The following is a 22447-nucleotide window of genomic DNA, read 5'->3' on the forward strand; positions in this document are numbered from 1 at the left end:
GAAATCGTTTCAGGCTTGTATTCTTATGAATGAGGGAGCAAGACCAGTCTGAACGAGTGGACCCTAACGCATTGCAGTGTTTTTTCAGGCGCATGTGCATTTCTTGTTTACCTTTTATATTGACAATGTTATTGTCCGGTTGAAATATTATAGATCATTTAGGCTAAAAAACAACCTGAGGATTGAATATAAACATCGTTTGACATGTTTCTATGAACTTTACGGATACAATTTGGATTTTTTTGTCTGATTGTTTTGGCTGAGTTTGAGCCTGTGGATTACTGAATAAAATGCGCTAACAAAACGGAGGTTTTTGGATATAAAGAGACTTCATCGAACAAAAGGAACATTTATTGAGTAAATGAATGTCTTCTGATTGCCACCATATGAAGATCAAAGGTAAGGGATTAATTTTCTCTCTATTTCTGAGTTTTGTAACGCATCTACTTGGCTGGTTACTGTTTGTAATAATTTGTCAACTGGGCTATGTTCTGGGCTAGGTATGTTCTGGGCTAGGTAGGCTTTCTTCGAAAAGCATTTCATAAATATGACACTGTGGTTGGTTTAACAAGTAGTTAATCTTTAAACCTATGTAAAATATGTTTTGTTTTCTGAATTTTTATAATGAGCATTTCTGTAATTGAATTTGGCGCTCTGCAACCTCACTGGATGTTGGCCAGATGGGACGCTAGTGTCCCACATACCCTAGAGAGGTTAAAGGATTTCCCACATATGCTGTGCACTTCTTGGCTGCTTTTCCTTCACTCTGCGGTCCAACTCATCCCAAACCATCTCAATTGAGGTCATATGATTGTGGAGGCTAGGTCATCTGATGCAGCACTCCATACTCTCCTTTGTCCTTTTGAAAAACAAATGATAGTCCCACTAAGCGCAAACCAGATGGGATGGCGTATCGCTGCAGAATGCTGTGGTAGCCATACTGGTTAGGTGTGCCTGGAATTCTAAATAAATGACAGACAGTGTCACAAGCAAAGCACCATCACACCTCCTCATCCATGTTCCACGGTGGGAACCACACTTGCGGAGATCATCCGTTCACCTACTCCGCGTCTCACAAAGACAGGGCGGTTGAAAAATCTCAAAATTTGTACTGCTCAAACCAAATGAAAAAATGTCAAACGGTCTAATGTCCATTGCTCGTGTTTCTTGGCCCAAGCAAGTCTCTTCTTCTTATTGGTGACCTTTAATAGTGTTTTTTTTTACAGCAATTCGACCATGATGGCCTGATTCATGCAGTCTCCTCTGAACAGTTGAGATGTATCTGTTACTGTCCAAACCTTTGACTGGTACTGTATATATGAATTGGCCAAACCATTAGAAAAGTCCACAACACCTGGTCCCACCCTGCATGAGGAAGTTAAATCCCTGCTGTGTACAGACAGACCATCTACAACATAATCAAAATATCCTACATCGGTTCTATCAACATGGTCCCTCACAGTAAGCTTCAAGAAGACAAAAAAACATGATTTCACAAAAAAAGATCAGAATCCTAAGACTTAAAACACAATTTCACAGTAGGAACGGAAGACACAGAACACACTACAGTCTATTCATATCTAAGCTCCACAGGTCATTTCTGCTTGGCTGTCAACGAACTGAAAGAGAAAGCAAGAAGGGCTTTTTATGTATCAAAAGACAAATTCAAGTTGTCATATCATTTGGAACCTGGCTCAATGCATATAATATATTCAAATCTACAATTTAAGCAATTGCCTTATATGGAAGTGAGGAGTAGGGTCCGCTCAAGATATATGACAAAAATGGGACCAACATCTAATTGATATCCTGCATGCAGAATTCTGCAAAAGCATTCTTAGAGTACAGAGAAAAGCCCCAAATAATGCATGCAGGACAGAATAAGGGCAATATCCATTACTAATTCATATCTCAAAACAAGCCATCAAATTCTATCACCACCTAAAAAACAAGCCACCCCCACTCCTACCGCCACTGTACAATGCACTGAAATGCTAAGAGATGAACGTAGAAACAATTCCCCTCATCCTGATGCTAAATTCACAAACTACTACAAACCCAGCAAAGCCTCAGGACAGCACTCAGACATTCTGGCCCAAACAAATTATAAGCAAACAAAAAGAAAATGACATTACCTATTGGGAAAACATTACAAAATCTCAAAGTGAAATTAAATGCTATATGGCCCTAAACAGACAGTACATGGAGGCAGACTATCTGACCTCTGTGACTGATAGAAAACAGAGAAAGAAATTGATAATGTACAGACACGGTGAGCGTAGCCTTGCTATTGAGAGAGGCTGCCATAGGCGAGAGAGAAGACAGGCTATGTGTCCACTGCCCACAAGATGAGATGTAAGCTGAGCTGCACTTCCTAACCTCTTGCCAAATGTATGACGGAATAAGATACGCATATTCCCCCCCGAAGGACCCCAAAAGAATTAGAAATAAAATAAAATATTGACAAGCTACCGTATCTGTTAGGTGAAATACCGCAGTGTGCACTCACCACAGCAACATTTGTGTTGCGATAAGGAAAGGATTATGAGTGGAGAACAAACACCAAAGTAAATCAAACCTAAGCTACAGTTATCTGTTTCTTTAGTTTTCCTTGCCATTTGTACTTGTACTTTTTGCACACACAGGACACACACCTGTACACACACAGCTGCCTACTGAGCGGGCCCTATTGGAACCAGCTTGCTAAGGGGGCCATAGTGGAGCCAGCAAGTAGTGTAAGGTGCGAGTAGGTAAACTAGTTTGTCAGTTATTTTATCTTCATTTATAGGCCATTTTATATTTTATTTCGAGTGTATAGACCGACAGCGTGTACAGATCCAGACCGAACCACTCCTTTTAGTGTTTGTTTTTGCACATAGTTAATCATTTAACATTTCAAATGTCTTACTATTTTGAAACTTGTGTGCGTTTAATGTTAACTGTTAATTTGTGATTGTTTATTTCACTTGCCTCAACATATGATTCCCATGCCAATAAAGTCCAATTGAATTGAATTGAGAGAAAGAGATGGAAAGAGAGAGAGAAAATGAGAGAGAAGTCTGCTTGTGCTCTCTTGCCAACTCCCTGACAGTCATTGTCACGCATTATATGGCACGATAATTCCAAAGAATTGGCAAGAGAGCAGAAAGAGCTCATTTGAATGAGGGGAGGTCTTACAAACAGGCACTTTGAGGTGGCGAAAGGCTGGGGCTGTACATGTCTTACACAGGATATGATGAGAACATACTTCGATTTCTGGATTTACTCACTGTAACAAAAGTCTCCACAATCACTCATATACGTGTGTAAACACTGCAACAAAGAGCCATTGTTAAACACACTAAATTACACTAGAGGGCCGTTTCAAAAAGATACAAAACACTGCACAAGCCAAGAGCGGACATGAACATGTGGTACTAAACGTTACACTTAACGTCGAACACTGTGTTGTGGATCTCACCTAATCTCTGCCTCATAAGCAGTCGCACAAGTAGCTATTAGTGGATGCAAAAGAAATAAGAACCTCTTCAGGTTTAGCGTGTATGAGATCAGGGTGAGAAGTACCATTGATTTGATCTGTGGACAAGCCAGACGGGACATTGAGAGATCTGGTGGAGGACAGGAAGGAAGACAGGAACACATTAACGGCTGTTGCCTAGTCGCAGAAAAGACCTAGTGATTCCTTCGATTAATTCAGAGCCAAATTTCATTACAAAGACGACATGACTTGCACAAGGCCAGACAAGGGGAGCACAGAGATAGACTAATTAGTTGTATTAATTTCCAAATCTACACAGACATGAATGACTTGTCTTGGGGGTCCACGAGTCTCCCAATTCAAGGGCAGTAAGAGAACAATAGGAAATCACTGATCGCAATCAGTTTTAAATCAGGATTCTAAGTGTGCTGTAAATACAACATAATGTCAGTTAATACCGTGTTAAACGGCTCATCCTTGGCTGATCGATCAAGTCTGTTCCTCTCTCCTCTGTGTGGAGGGAGGGAGTAGTGGCTGCTGGTGAGTGGAGTCACTGGACATTTTGGAGATTTAAATGGGTTCCAAGCTGTTAAAAATAGGAATACGCCTGTTCTACAGGGCAGCTATTGTTGCTCTTTTCCAAACTTAAGTACACTTTGTTAACATCTTGCTACATTATAACAGTTTTATTTGGATCTTAAAACAAACTAACAGAAGCGACTGCTTAGGCCACCACAATTACCAAAGGCACGTCCAGAAGGCATTTCTATTATGCCTATATTGATTTAGCCTAGTGTGATATTGTTGGATTCTTTACCTCTGAAAAGAACACGTGAACTGTGTCAAACTGTCAAACACATGAACTGTGTCAAACTGTCAAACACATGAACTGTGCCAAACTGTCAAACACATGAATTGTGTCAAACTGTCAAACACATGAACTGTGCCAAACTGTCAAACACATGAATTGTGTCAAACTGTCAAACACATGAACTGTGTCAAACTGTCAAACACATGAACTGTGTCAAACACATGAACTGTGTCAAACTGTCAAACACATGAACTGTGTCAAACACATGAACTGTGGCAAACTGTCAAACACATGAACTGTGTCAAACACATGAACTCTGTCAAACACATGAACTGTGTGAAACTGTCAAACACATGAACTGTGTCAAACTGTCAAACACATGAACTGTGCCAAACTGTCAAACACATGAATTGTGTCAAACTGTAAAAAAACACAAACTGTGTCAAACACATGAACTGTTTGAAACTGTCAAACACATGAACTGTGTGAAACTGTCAAACACATGAACTGTGTCAAACTGTCAAACACATGAACTGTGTCAAACTGTAAAACACATGAACTGTGTCAAACTGTCAAACACATGAACTGTGTCAAACTGTCAAACACATGAACTGTGTCAAACTGTCAAACACATGAATTGTGTCAAACTGTCAAACACATGAACTGTGCCAAACACAAGAACTGTGTCAAACTGTCAAACACATGAATTGTGTAAAACACATGAACTGTGTCAAACACATGAACTGTGTCAAACTGTAAAACACATTAATTGTGTCAAACTGTCAAACATATGAACTGTGCCAAACACAAGAACTGTGTCAAACTGTAAAACACATGAATTGTGTCAAACTGTAAAACACATGAACTGTGTCAAACACATGAACTCTGTCAAACACATGAACTGTGTCAAACTGTCAAACACATGAACTGTGTCAAACTGTAAAACACATGAACTGTGTCAAACTGTCAAACACATGAACTGTGTCAAACTGACAAACACATGAATTGTGTCAAACTGTCAACTGTGAACTGTGTCAAACTTCTAAACATATTGATTTAGTCAAACTGTGAAATTGAATTGGATTCTTTACCTGCGAAAAGAACACGTGAACTGTGTCAAAAAGTCAAACACATGAACTGTGCCAAACTGTCAAACACATGAACTGTGTCAAACTGTAAAACACATAAACTGTGTCAAACACATGAACTCTGTCAAACACATGAACTGTGTGAAACTGTCAAACACATGAACTGTGTCAAACTGTCAAACACATGAACTGTGTCAAACTGTCAAACACATGAACTGTGTCAAACTGTAAAACACATGAACTGTGTCAAACTGTCAAACACATGAACTGTGTCAAACTGTCAAACACATGTATTATGCCTATATTGATTTAGTCAAACACATGAACTGTGTGTCAAACATATGAACTGTGTGAAACTGTCAAACATATGAACTGTGTGAAACTGTCAAACACATGAACTGCGTCAAACACATGAACTGTGCCAAACTGTCAAACACATGAACTGTGTCAAACTGTAAAACACATAAACTGTGTCAAACACATGAACTCTGTCAAACACATGAACTGTGTGAAACTGTCAAACACATGAACTGTGTCAAACTGTCAAACACATGAACTGTGTCAAACTGTCAAACACATGAACTGTGTCAAACTGTAAAACACATGAACTGTGTCAAACTGTCAAACACATGAACTGTGTCAAACTGTCAAACACATGTACTGTGTCGAACTGTCAAACACATGAACTGTGTCAAACTGTCAAACATATGAACTGTGTGAAACTGTCAAACATATGAACTGTGTGAAACTGTCAAACACATGAACTGTGTCAAACACATGAACTGTGTCAAATTGTCAAACACATAAAATGTGTCAAACACCTGAACTGTGACAAACACATGAACTGTGTCAAACTGTCAAACTAATGAACTGTGTCAAACTGTAAAACATGAACTGTGTCAAACTGTAAAACATGTGAACTGTGTCAAACACATGAACTGTGTCAAACTGTCAAACACATGAAATGTGTCAAACTGTCAAACACATGAACTGTGTCAAACGCATGAACTGTGTGAAACTTTCAAACACATGAACTGTGTCAAACTGTCAAACACATGAAAGTGTCAAACTGTCAAACACATGAACTGTGTCAAACACATGAACTGTGTCAAACTGTCAAACACATGAACTGTGTCAAACTGTAAAACACATGAACTGTGTCAAACACATGAACTGTGTCAAACTGTCAAACACATGAACTGTGTCAAACTGTCAAACACATGAACTGTGTCAAACTGTCAAACACATGAACTGTGTCAAACACATGAACTGTGTCAAACTGTAAAACACATGAACTGTGTCAAACACATGAACTGTGTGAAACTGTCAAACGCATGAACTGTGTCAAACTGTAAAACGCATGAACTGTGTGAAACTGTCAAACACATGAACTGTGTCAAACTGTCAAACATATGAACTGTGTCAAACTGTAAAACACATGAACTGTGTCAAACACATGAACTGTGTCAAACACATGAACTGTGTCAAACTGTAAAACACATGAACTGTGTCAAACACATGAACTGTGTGAAACTGTCAAACGCATGAACTGTGTCAAACTGTAAAACGCATGAACTGTGTCAAACTGTAAAACACATGAACTGTGTCAAACTCTCAAACACATGAACTGTGTCAAACTGTCAAACACATGAACTGTGTCACTGTCAAACACATGAATTGTGTCAAACTGTCAAACACATGAACTGTGTAAAACACATGAACTGTGTCAAACTGTAAAACACATGAATTGTGTCAAACTGTCAAACACATGAACTGTGTCAAACTGTCAAACACATGAACTGTGTCAAACTGTCAAACACATGAACTGTGTCAAACTGTCAAACACATGAACTGTGTCAAACTGTCAAACACATGAACTGTGTCAAACTGTCAAACACATGAACTGTGTCAAACTGTAAAACACATGAATTGTGTCAAACTGTCAAACACATGAATTGTGTCAAACTGTCAAACACATGAATTGTGTCAAACTGTCAAACACATGAACTGTGTCAAACTGTCAAACAAATGAATCGTGTCAAACTGTCAAACACATGAACTGTGTCAAACACATGAACTGTGTCAAACTGTCAAACACATGAACTGTGTCAAACTGTCAAACACATGAACTGTGTCAAACTGTCAAACACATGTACTGTGTCAAACTGTCAAACACATGAACTGTGTCAAACTGTCAAACACATGAACTGTGTCAAACTGTCAAACAAATGAACTGTGTCAAACTGTCAAACACATGAACTGTGTCAAACACATGAACTGTGTCAAACTGTCAAACATATGAACTGTGTGAAACTGTCAAACATATGAACTGTGTGAAACTGTCAAACACATGAACTGTGTCAAACACATGAACTGTGTCAAACTGTCAAACACATAAAATGTGTCAAACACATGAACTGTCAAACACATGAACTGTGTCAAACTGTCAAACACATGAACTGTGTCAAACTGTAAAACACGTGAACTGTGTCAAACACATGAACTGTGTCAAACTGTCAAACACATGAAATGTGTCAAACTGTCAAACACATGAACTGTGTCACACTGTCAAACACATGAACTGTGTCAAACGCTTAACTGTGTCAAACACATGAACTGTGTGAAACTTTCGAACACATGAACTGTGTCAAACTGTCAAACACATGACCAGTGTCAAACTGTCAAACACATGAACTGTGTCAAACACATGAACTGTGTCAAACTGTCAAACACATGAATTGTGTCAAACTGTAAAACACATGAACTGTGTCAAACTGTAAAACATGTGAACTGTGTCAAACACATGAACTGTGTCAAACTGTCAAACACATGAAATGTGTCAAACTGTCAAACACATGAACTGTGTCACACTGTCAAACACATGAACTGTGTCAAACGCATGAACTGTGTGAAACTTTCGAACATATGAACTGTGTCAAACTGTCAAACACATGACCAGTGTCAAACTGTCAAACACATGAACTGTGTCAAACACATGAACTGTGTCAAACTGTCAAACACATGAATTGTGTCAAACTGTAAAACACATGAACTGTGTCAAACACATGAACTGTGTGAAACTGTCAAACACATGAACTGTGTCAAACTGTCAAACATATGAACTGTGTCAAACTGTCAAACACATGAACTGTGTCAAACACATGAACTGTGTCAAACTGTAAAACACATGAACTGTGTCAAACACATGAACTGTGTGAAACTGTCAAACGCATGAACTGTGTCAAACTGTAAAACGCATGAACTGTGTCAAACTGTCAAACATATGAACTGTGTCAAACTGTAAAACACATGAACTGTGTCAAACACATGAACTGTGTCAAACTGTAAAACACATGAACTGTGTCAAACACATGAACTGTGTGAAACTGTCAAACGCATGAACTGTGTCAAACTGTAAAACGCATGAACTGTGTCAAACACATGAACTGTGTCAAACTGTCAAACACATGAACTGTGTCAAACTGTCAAACACATGTACTGTGTCAAACTGTCAAACACATGAATTGTGTCAAACTGTCAAACACATGAACTGTGTCAAACTGTCAAACACATGAACTGTGTCAAACTGTCAAACAAATGAACTGTGTCAAACTGTCAAACACATGAACTGTGTCAAACACATGAACTGTGTCAAACTGTCAAACATATGAACTGTGTGAAACTGTCAAACATATGAACTGTGTGAAACTGTCAAACACATGAACTGTGTCAAACACATGAACTGTGTCAAACTGTCAAACACATAAAATGTGTCAAACACATGAACTGTCAAACACATGAACTGTGTCAAACTGTCAAACACATGAACTGTGTCAAACTGTAAAACACGTGAACTGTGTCAAACACATGAACTGTGTCAAACTGTCAAACACATGAAATGTGTCAAACTGTCAAACACATGAACTGTGTCAAACACATGAACTGTGTCAAACTGTCAAACATATGAACTGTGTGAAACTGTCAAACATATGAACTGTGTGAAACTGTCAAACACATGAACTGTGTCAAACACATGAACTGTGTCAAACTGTCAAACACATAAAATGTGTCAAACACATGAACTGTCAAACACATGAACTGTGTCAAACTGTCAAACACATGAACTGTGTCAAACTGTAAAACACGTGAACTGTGTCAAACACATGAACTGTGTCAAACTGTCAAACACATGAAATGTGTCAAACTGTCAAACACATGAACTGTGTCACACTGTCAAACACATGAACTGTGTCAAACGCTTAACTGTGTCAAACACATGAACTGTGTGAAACTTTCGAACACATGAACTGTGTCAAACTGTCAAGCACATGACCAGTGTCAAACTGTCAAACACATGAACTGTGTCAAACACATGAACTGTGTCAAACTGTCAAACACATGAATTGTGTCAAACTGTAAAACACATGAACTGTGTCAAACACATGAACTGCGTCAAACTGTCAAACACATGAATTGTGTCAAACTGTAAAACACATGAACTGTGTCAAACACATGAACTGTGTGAAACTGTCAAACACATGAACTGTGTCAAACTGTCAAACACATGAACTGTGTCAAACTGTCAAACACATGAACTGTGTCAAACTGTAAAACACATGAACTCTGTCAAACACATGAACTGTGTGAAACTGTCAAACACATGAACTGTGTCAAACTCCTCCTCTTTTCCCCTATCCACTCCTTCCTCTAATTCCTCCTCTTTTCCCCTCCTCACTCCTTCCTCTAACTCCTCCACTTTTCCCCTCCTCACTCCTTCCTCTAACTCCTCCTCTTTTCCCCTCCTCACTCCTTCCTCTAACTCCTCCTCTTTTCCCCTCCTCACTCCTTCCTCTAACTCCTCCTCTTTCCCCCTCCTCACTCCTTCCTCTAACTCCTCCTCTTTTCCATCCTCCTCCTCTTTTCCATTCTCTCCTTTTCCTTTACCCTTTATACCCCTCTCCCTCCTCCTCCTCAGCAGTGAGGGGTGTGTTCTCCACCTCCTCTCAGTTTTGCTGCCCCTTTCTTGACATTAGGGAGTGAACGTTATTCATAATAAGGGTTACATGGAGAAAATCGAACCTCTGAAATGAAAATGGATGGCCCTCCCTTCAGCAAAATATACACTGCTCAAAAACATTAAAGGGAACACTTAAACAACACAATGTAACTCCAAGTCAATTAGCAAAACACCGCCAATAACGGAGTGGTTCTGCAGGTGGTGACCACGGACCACGGACCACTTCTCAGTTCCTATGCTTCCTGGCTGATGTTTTGGTAACTTTTGAATGCTGGCGGTGCTTTCACTCTAGTGGTAGCATGAGACGGAGTCTACAACCCACACAAGTGGCTCAGGTAGTGCAGCTCATCCAGGATTGCACATCAATGCGAGCTGTGGCAAGAAGGTCTGCTGTGTCTGTCAGCGTAGTGTCCAGAGCATGGAGGCGCTACCAGGAGACAGACCAGTACATCAGGAGACGTGGAGGAGGCCGTAGGAGGGCAACAACCCAGCAGCAGGACCGCTACCTCCACCTTTGTGCAAGGAGGAGCAGGAGGAGCACTGCCAGAGCCCTGCAAAATGACCTCCAGCAGGCCACAAATGTACATGTGTCTGCTCAAACGGTCAGAAACAGACTCCATGAAGTTGGTATGAGGGCCCGACGTCCACAGGTGGGGGTTGTGCTTACAGCCCAACACCGTGCAGGACGTTTGGCATTTGCCAGAGAACACCAAGATTGGCAAATTCGCCACTGGCGCCCTGTGCTCTTCACAGATGAAAGCAAGTTCACACTGAGCACATGTGACAGACGTGACAGAGTCTGGAGATGCCGTGGAGAACGTTCTGCTGCCTGCAACATCCTCCAGCATGACCGGTTTGGCGGTGGGTCAGTCATGGTGTGGGGTGGCATTTCTTTGGGGGCCGCACAGCCCTCCATGTGCTCGCCAGAGGTAGCCTGACTGCCATTAGGTACCGAGATGAGATCCTCAGACCCCTTGTGAGACCATATGCTGGTGCGGTTGGCCCTGGGTTCCTCCTAATGCAAGACAATGCTAGACCTCATGTGGATGGAGTGTGTCAGCAGTTCCTGCAAGAGGAAGGCATTGATGCTATGGACTGGCCCGCCCGTTCCCCAGACCTGAATCCAATTGAGCACATCTGGGACATCATGTCTCGCTCCATCCACCAACGCCACGTTGCACCACAGACCGTCCAGGAGTTGGCAGATGCTTTAGTCCAGGTCTGGAAGGAGATCCCTCAGGAGACCATCCGCCACCTCATCAGGAGCATGCCAGGGCGTTGTAGGGAGGTCATACAGGCACGTGGAGGCCACACACAATACTGAGCCTCAATTTGCCTTTTTTTAAGGACATTACATCAAAGTTTGATCAGCCTGTAGTGTGGTTTTCCACTTTAATTTTGAGTGTGACTCCAAATCCAGACCTCCATGGGTTGATCAATTTGATTTCCATTGATCATTTTTGTGTGATTTTGTTGTCAGCACATTCAACTATGTAAAGAAAAAAGTATTTAATAAGAATATTTCATTCATTCAGATCTAGGATGTGTTATTTTAGTGTTCCCTTTATTTTTTTGAGCAGTGTATTTCACCTATACCCTCGCTGAACACTTGAGAAAAAAACAAGTGACCCTCCCCTGTACCCAAAATAATAATTAAAACATAAAGTGGACAGCAGAGAACATCCTTACCATTTACTGTCACTTCTTGGACAGATCAGAGCCGTATATATGTCATTTTAGAAACTGTTCTTTGTCCTGTAGGCATTGCATGGCAACACAGGAATTTTGATAGCACACATGACTGCTGGGCAGAAGGTTGTGAGTTCACAGACCACCGTGGACAAGAGTAAGGGTGGAAAGATCTCTTTTATAGTAAAAGCATTGCTTGGGTCCATCAACGTATTTGCAGGTCAGAGAAAAAAATTGCCTTTTATAAACATTTCATACCACACAAATTACCAAAATGACAGGCTAAGAACGGACAGAGAGACAGGCCTATGTGTTCATCTTATCATATTTCACCAATGCCAAATCAGTGAGTACGGTCACATGCACACATTAATGCGATAATTGTTAATAGTCAGATGAATATAATAGTTTTATTAAAGCGTTTACATGTTTTACACGTAGAACGACTCCCCAATCCTGAAACATGGACACATCTGAAAAGGCTACCTGATGGCGCTCTGATAAACGCAGAAAATCGCCAATCAAGATAAACATTGTACCACAGTGAACAATATTTTTGGGAAGCATATTTGTTTCCAAACTCACTTCACTCGCGCTGAAGAGGGAGGCTCTCGGCTGATGCTGGCACATGTGCAGAACAAATACACCACTGTAATGCCGATTAAGGTGTTCACATGACGTAATCACTCGAAAGATTGCTCAGAACACCAGGTGTTTTAATCAGCGTGCGGTTACTTTGATTTTGACCATATGCCGATTAAGATAAACTGAGTAAGGCGTTTACGTGACTATTGCATAATCTATAACCTACTGCCGTAATCCATTTAATATCAAATTATTGGTGTGCATGTCAACGTACTCAGTGTGTCTTGTTTGCAACGTAACTGTCCCTGTTTGCAAATAATTTAATGTGAGACGTCATTAGGAATTTGAGCTTGGTAGGCTTCTTTCAAAACCTAGGCCTACCTTTCCACCCCACTACCTTTCCACCCCAGATAGTAGGCCTACCTTTCAACCCCAGACAGTAGGCCTACCTTTCCACCCCACTACCTTTCCACCACAGACAGTAGACCTACCTTTCCACCCCAGACAGTAGGCCTACCTTTCCACCCCAGACAGTAGGTCTACCTTTCCACCCCAGACAGTAGGCCTACCTTTCCACCCCAGACAGTAGGCCTACCTTTCCACCCCAGACAGTAGGCCTACCTTTCCACCCCAGACAGTAGGCCTACCTTTCCACCCCAGACAGTAGGCCTACCTTTCCACCCCAGACAGTAGGCCTACCTTTCCACCCCAGACAGTAGGCCTACCTTTCCACCCCAGACAGTAGGCCTACCTTTCCACCCCCCCAGACAGTAGGCCTACCTTTCCACCCCAGACAGTAGGTCTACCTTTCCACCCCAGACAGTAGGCCTACCTTTCCACCCCAGACAGTAGGCCTACCTTTCCACCCCAGACAGTAGGTCTACCTTTCCACCCCAGACAGTAGGTCTACCAATGCAGACAAATATAAGCTTTAACTGCTGGCTACTCTTCTTCCATAACTTAACCCAACGAGACAAGGTCACAAGTGTTTCCCTTAAAGATGTCTGGGTTTAAACATCTTCTATTGTACCGAAAGTGAATAGCTTAATCGATTGATAGTGACAAAATTAGGTTACTTCCCTTCTCAATTTTATGTCTCCTCGGTTTCATTTATTGTTTGAACTTAACTGCCTGGTTCACTGACACAGAGTTAGGATATTTAAAGAGTGCTTGGTGGGTGGAGGAATTGGCCGACAAAAATCTATATAACGTTATATAGAAGCCTAAAGACAAATGTATTCTGTCAAAGAGGTAGCCCCACCTCTTATTTCTTCGGGAAGAAATAAGCTCCAACACAAAGCCCTCTTATTATTAGTCTAATTAAAATGAAGACGGTTGAAATGAATAATGTCAACTGCAATTTGCTTACTTCAGCACCATGAGCACCATGAGCTGTCTATTTCCGATTGATTGCCTCTGCGACTGCTGCTTCAAGTTTCAGGACCACAATGTACATTACTCAAACATGGCTTATTGTGAGGACAATAACTCTGATAAACACATCATGGGCAAGGAACATATTGTGTTTATTGAAATTAATTATCGTAGTAGCAAACTATTAAGGTTGACCTCCAGTCCTCCTCATCTCTGCGCTCTCCTTCTCAAATTGAACAGAACATAGGCTATAGGCTAGTCCAGGTGCAAGATATAGCATCTTTTGGACTTGGCCTAATCAAAATGTATTTTCTGAAGAATTCTTTGACTCTCGCCTTGATCTGCCACAGTAGGCTTACACAGCATAGCACTGGTTAGGCAGCACAAAAAAAATATTTTTTGTAGCAAGAGCAAAGCAGGCTGGGGCTCAGGGTTGGAATATCCATTTCGGTGTGTAAGGCAGTCTAGTTTTATTTACACCATCCCAGCAGCTATCTTAGAACAGTGGAGGCTCCTCAGAGGAGGAAGGGTAGGACCCTCCCCCCTCAGTGAATAAAAAAAATCATTTTCAGATAAAACTATACTAAATATATTCAAGTCACCAAATAATTGATTAAACACACTGTTTTGCAATGAAGGTCTACAGTAGCCTCAACAGCACTCTCTGGGGCCACATCATGGTGTAGCTGGAGGACAGTTTAGTTTCCGTCCTCCTCTGGGTACATTGAATGCAATACAATCAATACAAAACCTAGGAGTTTTCTCCCCCTTCCATGCACATAAACAGTAATTATGACAACTTCCGGAGGATGTCCTCCAACCTATCAGAGCTGACATGTTGTTGACCCAATCAAAATATCTGAGAACCAATCTAGTACTGAAAGCACAACCTAGAGCTAGCATTGCAGTGCAGAAAATGTGGTGAATAGTTGACTCAAAGAGAGAGAATGACAATAGTTGAACGATTTTTAACTAATTAATTTCTTTAAAAATGAAGGAGTAGCAAGAGAGAGGGAGAGAGAGAGATAATTAGTTGTATTTGTTTTTTACTTTCACTTTTATAGCAAATGTAGCTAGCTAGTTTAGCCTACTCAAACACCTGGCTCAAACAGAGCAGGATGCTATGTTAGCTAGCTGGTTATGGCTATCCAACACTGGAGCTCTTACAAGTCAAGGTAAGCTTTTGGTTTTATAAATGTATTGCCAACGGGGCCCGCCTGTATAACTGCTAAACTGCTTGCTGTACACTGTACTGCATGATTGTTGCGGGTTTACTAATGCGTTACTAGCTCTGTTAGCTAATATGGTGACAACAGTGTAGGCTGTGTGTAGTGGTGAACAGTAATGGGATGAAGGTTTGGCTTGGAAAGGTTTTTTCATCTGTTTTATTGTGCACTGAAGTCCACAAGCGAAGGGAAAAGGTGAGAGGTGAGAGCGCGTCGATGAAGAAGAAATTATACAACGAGCAAATTATCATGCGGTTTCTATGTGGTTGCTATGAAAGTAAACTGTGCTTACGGTTATCAGAGGTGTGTTCATTCTGCCAATTCTGTTGAAAAACATTTCTTAAATGAAAGCAAACGGAACGAAACGGAGATAAGCATACATGAATTTGTCACTGTTACCTTGATTACTCACTTTTTTCTCTCGACCTGTGTGCACCTACGTAGTAAACGTGTTCATTCATAGACTAGGTTGTAGCAACCTAATGATGGGTATAGGGAAAATGTGAGTGTCATGTTGTAACCTAAACCTGTCGGTGTTACTTTGAGCTGGGTGAATGGAATATGAATGACAGTCATCCAATATGCTCAAATAGAAATAAATCTATGCTCATAAAAACAATAACAAAGTCTTTCCTTATCTTAAACGGCACCGACCGCCACAGTCTTAGAAACATTACTTTGCTCCCTGCTTCTCCAAGCACGACCCTGCCCTGGACTACATATTTTTTTTAAACTAAACCTTCCCCTGAAATTGAAAAAGCATGACCCTCCCCCATTTTACTACAGGTACCCATTCTGTAAATTTCAATCCATCCCTTACATCTAAGTGCACCTCCGGGCATTTACCATACACCCTACACCCTACACACTCCATCCTGCCTAGGTAGACTAATGGAGATTCTGTCATCGCCTCGAGAGAAATTACTGCCACTTACCAATACACACACTCTTTCTCCCTCATCTCTCTCTTTCTTGGCCGTGTTTCTCTAACACTCCACTTCCCACTCTCTCTTCATCATTTCCCCACAATCTCTCTCTCCCTGGTCCCACTCCCAGAATATAATGCACCCAAATGACTCTCACAATAAGACATGATGGCAGGGCGACTAGAACTCATCTCAACACTGCGGTGGGGTTAGATCCGTGCCTCGGTGGCTCTCTCCGCTCCGGAGAGAACACTGCTTTGTCCGCATCCTTGGGGCGAAAAACATGCCATAGCATCTCCTCCCTCACTTCATTCTCTAAAACCTGCCTGCCTGGTGCCGCTTGCCCGCCTGCCCACACGTTGAGGGGAAGGACAGAGAGACGGCCCCCCTGTCAATCTCCTGCCAATGGCTGCTGTCAAAACAGAAGCTGACAAGCGAGACCGATGAAGACGCGAAGACAGCCTAGGCGGGACACCCTACTGACAGCAGGCTCTGTCGGGCTCTCGCCGAGAGAGAGAGGTCACCGAAACTGGAGACACAGGAGATGGGAGAGCTTCACACTCATTAAGGAAGGGACTTTTCTATGTCTGGGACTCAGAGATTGAATAAGACTAAATTACATATATCTGCATGAGAGAGACTTGAGTCTATAGAAACTTACTTCTTTAGGCCTCACTCCAGGACTCCGCAAGGTCTCTAGATATAAAAGGATGTGCTTATTTTTGTGACTAAACATGAAGTGATAAGGCACCCCTTAACCTCTTGAAACTCTGGGGGCGCAATTTCATTTTTGGATGAAAAACGTTCCCGTTTTAAAAAAGATATTTTGTCACAAAAAGATGCTCGACTATGCATATAATTGATAGCTTTGGAAAGAAAACACTCAGAATTTTCCAGAACTGCAAAGATATTGTCTGTGGGTGCCCTAGAACGGGAGCTACAGGCAAAACCAAGATGAAACGGCAACCAGGAAATCAGCAGGATTTTTGAGGCTCCGTTTTCCATTGTCTCCTTATATGGCTGTGAATGCGAGAGGAATGAGCCTGCCCTTTCTGTCGTTTCCCCAAGGTGTCTGCAGCATTGTGACGTATTTGTAGGCATATCATTGGAAGATTGACCATAAGAGACTACATTTTCCAGGTGTCTGCCCGGTGTCCTCCGTCGAAATTGGTGCGTCATTTTCAGCTGCTGGTATTTTTCCATGCGATTCTGAGGGGAAAGCAGGCTTCCACGAACTGCATATCAATGAAGAGATATGTGAAAAAACACCTTGAGGATTGATTCTAAACAACGTTTGCCATGTTTCGGTCGATATTATGGAGTTAATTCGGAAAAGGTTTGACGTTTTGGTGACTGAATTTTCGGTTCGTTTCGGTAGCCAAATGTGATGTACAAAACGGAGCGATTTCTCCTACACAAAGATTCTTTCAGGAAAACCTGAACATTTGCTATGTAACTGAGAGTCTCCTCATTGAAAAAATCCGAAGCTCTTCAAAGGTAAATGATTTTATTTATTTGGTTATCTTGTTTTTGTGAAAATGTTGCGTGCTAAATGCTACGCAAAATGCTAAGCTAGCTTGCAATACTCTTACACAAATGATTGATTTGCTATGGTTCAAAAGCATATTTTGAAAATCTGAGATGACAGTGTTGTTAAGAAAAGGCTAAGCTTGAGAGCAGGCGCATTATTTTCATTTTATTTGCGATTTTCAGAAATCGTTAACGTTGCGTTATGCTAATGAGCCTGAGGCTTTATTCACGATCCCGGATCTGGGATGGGGAGTATTTAAGAGCTGATCTGGAGTCAGTTTTATTTAGTAGACTGGTTGCATTCCCTAAATATTAAGGTATGGAGAACACTGATCCTAGACCAGCACTCTGGACTGGAGCCAATGGCACTTCTAGCTGTATTAGAGTCAGCATGTTAACAGGCAGTGCTTGTTGCTTACCTCTGTGAGGTGGGGGTTGGGGTTGAAGCCACACTGGTTGCAGACGGTGGAGCGGCACTGTGTGCAGGTGTTGTAGTTAGGCAGGGCCGGCGGATTGGTCAGCTCCGTGGTGGAGCAGAGTGGGCACAGCTTGCTGACGGGCATGGGAGCGATCTGGGGCACTGAGTAGGGTGAGGTGGGGGTGATCCCACGGTCTGGGGACATTGAGGAGGAGCGACCCGTCCGGCCACCCGAACCGCTAAAGTCCACCTGGAGGTTTCGTCTGGAGGCGTGCTGACCGGGCTGACCGGGGCTCTGGCCATGCTGACCTGGACCACCACCCATCCCAGCACCCATCCCTGGCCCATGACCCTGAGCCTGCCCTGGGCCTGGGCCGTGGCCTGAGCCATGGACTAGGCCTGAGCTATGCTGCATCGGCCTGTGGCTCTCTTGGTTGGCCAGTCTCTGACCTCCTCCTCCACCCATTCCTCCGTAGCCAGTCTGCATCCCAGATTTAGGACTCCCCATGGGAACCCTGAAGAAAAACAACAGGAATCAAATTAATTTCAAATATAACATCCCTTCTGTTTAGCTCTTCTACAGATTGTGAACAAGATATTTGGTGGTTTGGTCAGTATCCCTGAATCTCATCATTCTATCAAAAAATGTCCCTCACCTCCGGTTAAGACTGAAACAAAACACTGAAAAACTGCTCTGATCTGGGGAAAGCATCAATTTGGATCAAAGAGAACCACAGTAGTTCCGGCCAATCATTTGCTTAATTTGCTTCAGTTGATTCATGGGGAGTTTGACACAAGTATTCATTGTAGGGAGAGACCTATTTTGCGACAGCCTGAGTCGGTATGAGACATTTGCTTTCAGCTACATGTGAATGTCACAAAATCTCTCTCATCCACCCCCACGCCTTAGATCTGAAGTTACTGTCTCCAAATTCACATCTACTCAAAGCCCTGCGAGCCAGGCTTCACCTAGTGACCTTCACATGGAGCGGACTTAGGGAGGCCGTGCGTGCGTGTGTACACTTAATGCAGTCTCATCTGGTCTAATGATGTTAAATGTCTCCTGGCAGCTCTCAGAACAGTTTGCCCTCTTCACTGTAAGCTCTACCCCAGCAGGTAAAAGGCTACAAAGGCCACAGGAGCATCAAACCAACCAGGCGGCTGGAGCAAAGTGCTATAATGAGGGGTTCAACACATAGAAAGTAGGCTAAAGTGCATACGTTTTTTTTTTGCAGGCTGTTCCGGAAGCTTCTACCGTGCTTGAGCCATTTCAGCACCATGAGCCATTTCAGCACCGTTTTAGCACCATGGGGCTGTCCACTTACACATAGACATGACTCACTTTGTCCTAAACGCTTACAGTCCCACCTAAAGTAAACAACGAAATCAGTCCCACCTAATGTGAACAAAATGTTTGCCATGTGTCTGTATGCATGCACTCTGATGAAGGCTAAAATGGTTCAAATGTTAATGACATTTAACAAAGGATCCATTATTAACTCAAGCACTGTGTTTACTGTACTCTCTTCATGTTAAAAAAATACAATAATCATCTTTTCAGTCAGTAATCTAAATAACTCTATGGACCGTAAAGATCATACCTCAACGTATCATGCTCATGCACTTATATATAGGAATTAGTGGATACATGGGACACTTTTAAATGTGCCTTTAGAGGCCATGCAATTTAGTACTCATCTATAAAACAAAAGCAATTTAGGTCAAAAGAGTCCATATTAACAAAGAAAATGGAAGGACTAACAGTACAGATAGATAGCAATCAAAACTCTACCATAGAGGCACAGAAAAAGAAATGGAGGAACTTATTCAAGAAAGATCCAGTGTAATATATTATAAAACATAAAGCGAACTGGATGGAATGAGGGAAAAATGCCCCAAATTATTTTTAAATCTTCAACATAGAAATGCTACCAGAAATAATTGACTGAAACTTGTTACCCATGATTCACCAAACAATATTTTTAAAAGAGGAAGTAAAGTACTTTAAGCATATGTTTTCATTTCAGTCTTCTGCATCTCCACTAACCGAAGCTAATTGTATGAATTTTTTCCCTATTAATAATGTAAAATTAACAGCTGTACAGAAGGACTCATGTGAAGGCCAAATTACAGAGGAGGAACTTCTTGATGCAATTAAAGCCTTTAAATCTAGGAAACTCTAGGACTGGATGGCATACCAGAGGAAGTATAACAAACTTTAAAAAATATATTCAGAGGACCATTATTAGCATGTTTTAACCACTCCCATATAAACGGTAGATTAACGGACACGCAACAAGAAGGTCTGATATCATTATTACTGAAACAGTATCCAAGTGGTAAATATAAAGATCTAGTCCACTTAAAAAAATTGGTGGCCTCTTACACTTCAGTGTTGTGATGCAAAAGTTCTAGCAAAATGCTTAGCGTATTGAATTAAAAAGGTATTGTTTAGATATTATTTATCCTAATCAGACGTTGTTTTTTTACATGGACTATACATTAGAGATAATATAAGACAAGTACTGGAAACAATAGAACATTCTGGGAAACCAGGCCTGGTATTCATAGCTGACTTTAAAATGACATTTGATAAAGTACGACTGGAGTTTAAATATAAATGCCTGGAATATTTCAATTTTGGAGAACCTCTCATAAAATGGGTTAAAGTTATGTATAGTAGCCCTAGGTGTAAATGGCTACTTCTCAGAAAGATTTAAACTGTCAAGAGGGGTAACACAAGGTTATCCACTATCGGCATATCTATTTATTTTTGCCATCGAAATGTTAGCTGTTAAAACTAGATACAACAATAATCATAAGGTGTCATTGCACACTGATAAATCATATTTTCTTTTGAATCCACAATTAGAATCCCCACAGCCTCATAGAGGATCTGAATACTTTGTCTAACCTCTCTGGATTAAAACCAATTTATGATAAGTGTACAATAGTACGTATTGGATCTCTAAAAAAAGACAACTTTTGCATTACTGTGTAGTTCATCAATAAAATGGTCTGACAGGGATGTTGACATACTTGTTATGCATATGCCAAAATAAAGAAATAATCTCACATTTTTATAGAAAGTTAGCAAACATAAATAAGATCTTGCTACCATGGAAAGGAAAATATTTGTTGAAAAATCTTTGGTAAAATCAGTTGACCTATTTGGTTTTGCCTACACCTAGCGATCTGCTTTTTAAATTATTTGAGCAAAAAATAATTTTGGGGGGGGGAATGGCAAGCCAGACAAAATTAAATGGGCCTATTTATATAATTAATATGAATTAGGATTGCAGAAATTATTAAATATTAAAGCATTAGACCTCTCACTAAAGGCATCAGTCATACAAAAATTATAATTAAATCCGAACTGCTTTATCGCAAATTAGAAGAATGTCTCACCCCATGTACAAGAATGGCCTTTTTCCCATTATTCAGATTCCAACCACTCACTTTCGGCTATTTGAAAACCAAATGATCTCCAAAATATTGTTATTTTTTAAAGAAGCCATATAAAGTTGGTTGCAATTTCAGTTTAATACACCAGAAAAGACAGAACAAATAATACAACAAATCTGGTGGTTAAACTCAAATATACTAATTTAAAAAAAAACTATTTTTTTAGAAAAAAAAAGGTTCAGCGGCTAGCAAAGGATTCACCCCCTTAGAATGTTTCCAACTTTGTTGCCTTACAACCTGGAATTAAAATGGATTTTGGGAAGATTTGATGTACATAACATGTCTACCACTTTGAAGATGAAATATGTTTTTATTGTGAAACAAACAAGAAATAAGATAATAAAAACATAAAACTTGAGCGTGCATAACTATTCACCCCTAGAGCCACCTTTTACAACAATTACAGCTGCAACTCTCTTGGAGTATGTCTCTATAAGCTTGGCCATTCTAAGACATTTAATGTTTCCCCTTAAACCACTTGAGTGTTGCTTTAGCAGTATGCTTAGGGTCATTGTCCTGCTGGAAGGTGAACCTCCATCCCAGTCTCAAATCTCTGGAAGACTGAAAGAGGTTTCCCTCAAGAATTTCCATGTATTTAGCACCATCCATCATTCCTTCAAATTTTGACCAGTTTCCCAGTCCCTGCTGATGATAAACATCCCCACAGCATGATGCTGCCACCACCATTTACTGTGGGGATGGTGTTCTCAGGGTGATGAGAGGTGTTGGATTTGCGCCAGACATAACATTTCCTTGATGGCCAAAAAGCTCAATTTTAGTCTCATCTTACCAGAGTACCTTCTTCCATATGTCTTTTGGCAAACACCACGTGCTGCTTAT

At 41.0% G+C, this 22447-nt stretch overlaps 1 protein-coding gene across 1 annotated transcript in view; it reads right to left on the reverse strand.

Moving 5' to 3' along the window:
• LOC135504564 (protein bassoon-like) overlaps positions 1–22447 on the reverse strand; it is a 228213-nt gene that overhangs the window by 133310 nt on the left and 72456 nt on the right. Inside the window, 2 exon segments of the mRNA XM_064923270.1 lie at positions 18144–18480; positions 18550–18657. Of these exon segments, the coding sequence (XP_064779342.1) occupies positions 18144–18480; positions 18550–18657 (445 nt within the window).

This window comes from Oncorhynchus masou, chromosome 18 (assembly GCF_036934945.1).
Source record: "Oncorhynchus masou masou isolate Uvic2021 chromosome 18, UVic_Omas_1.1, whole genome shotgun sequence".
Classification (NCBI taxonomy): domain Eukaryota; kingdom Metazoa; phylum Chordata; class Actinopteri; order Salmoniformes; family Salmonidae; genus Oncorhynchus; species Oncorhynchus masou.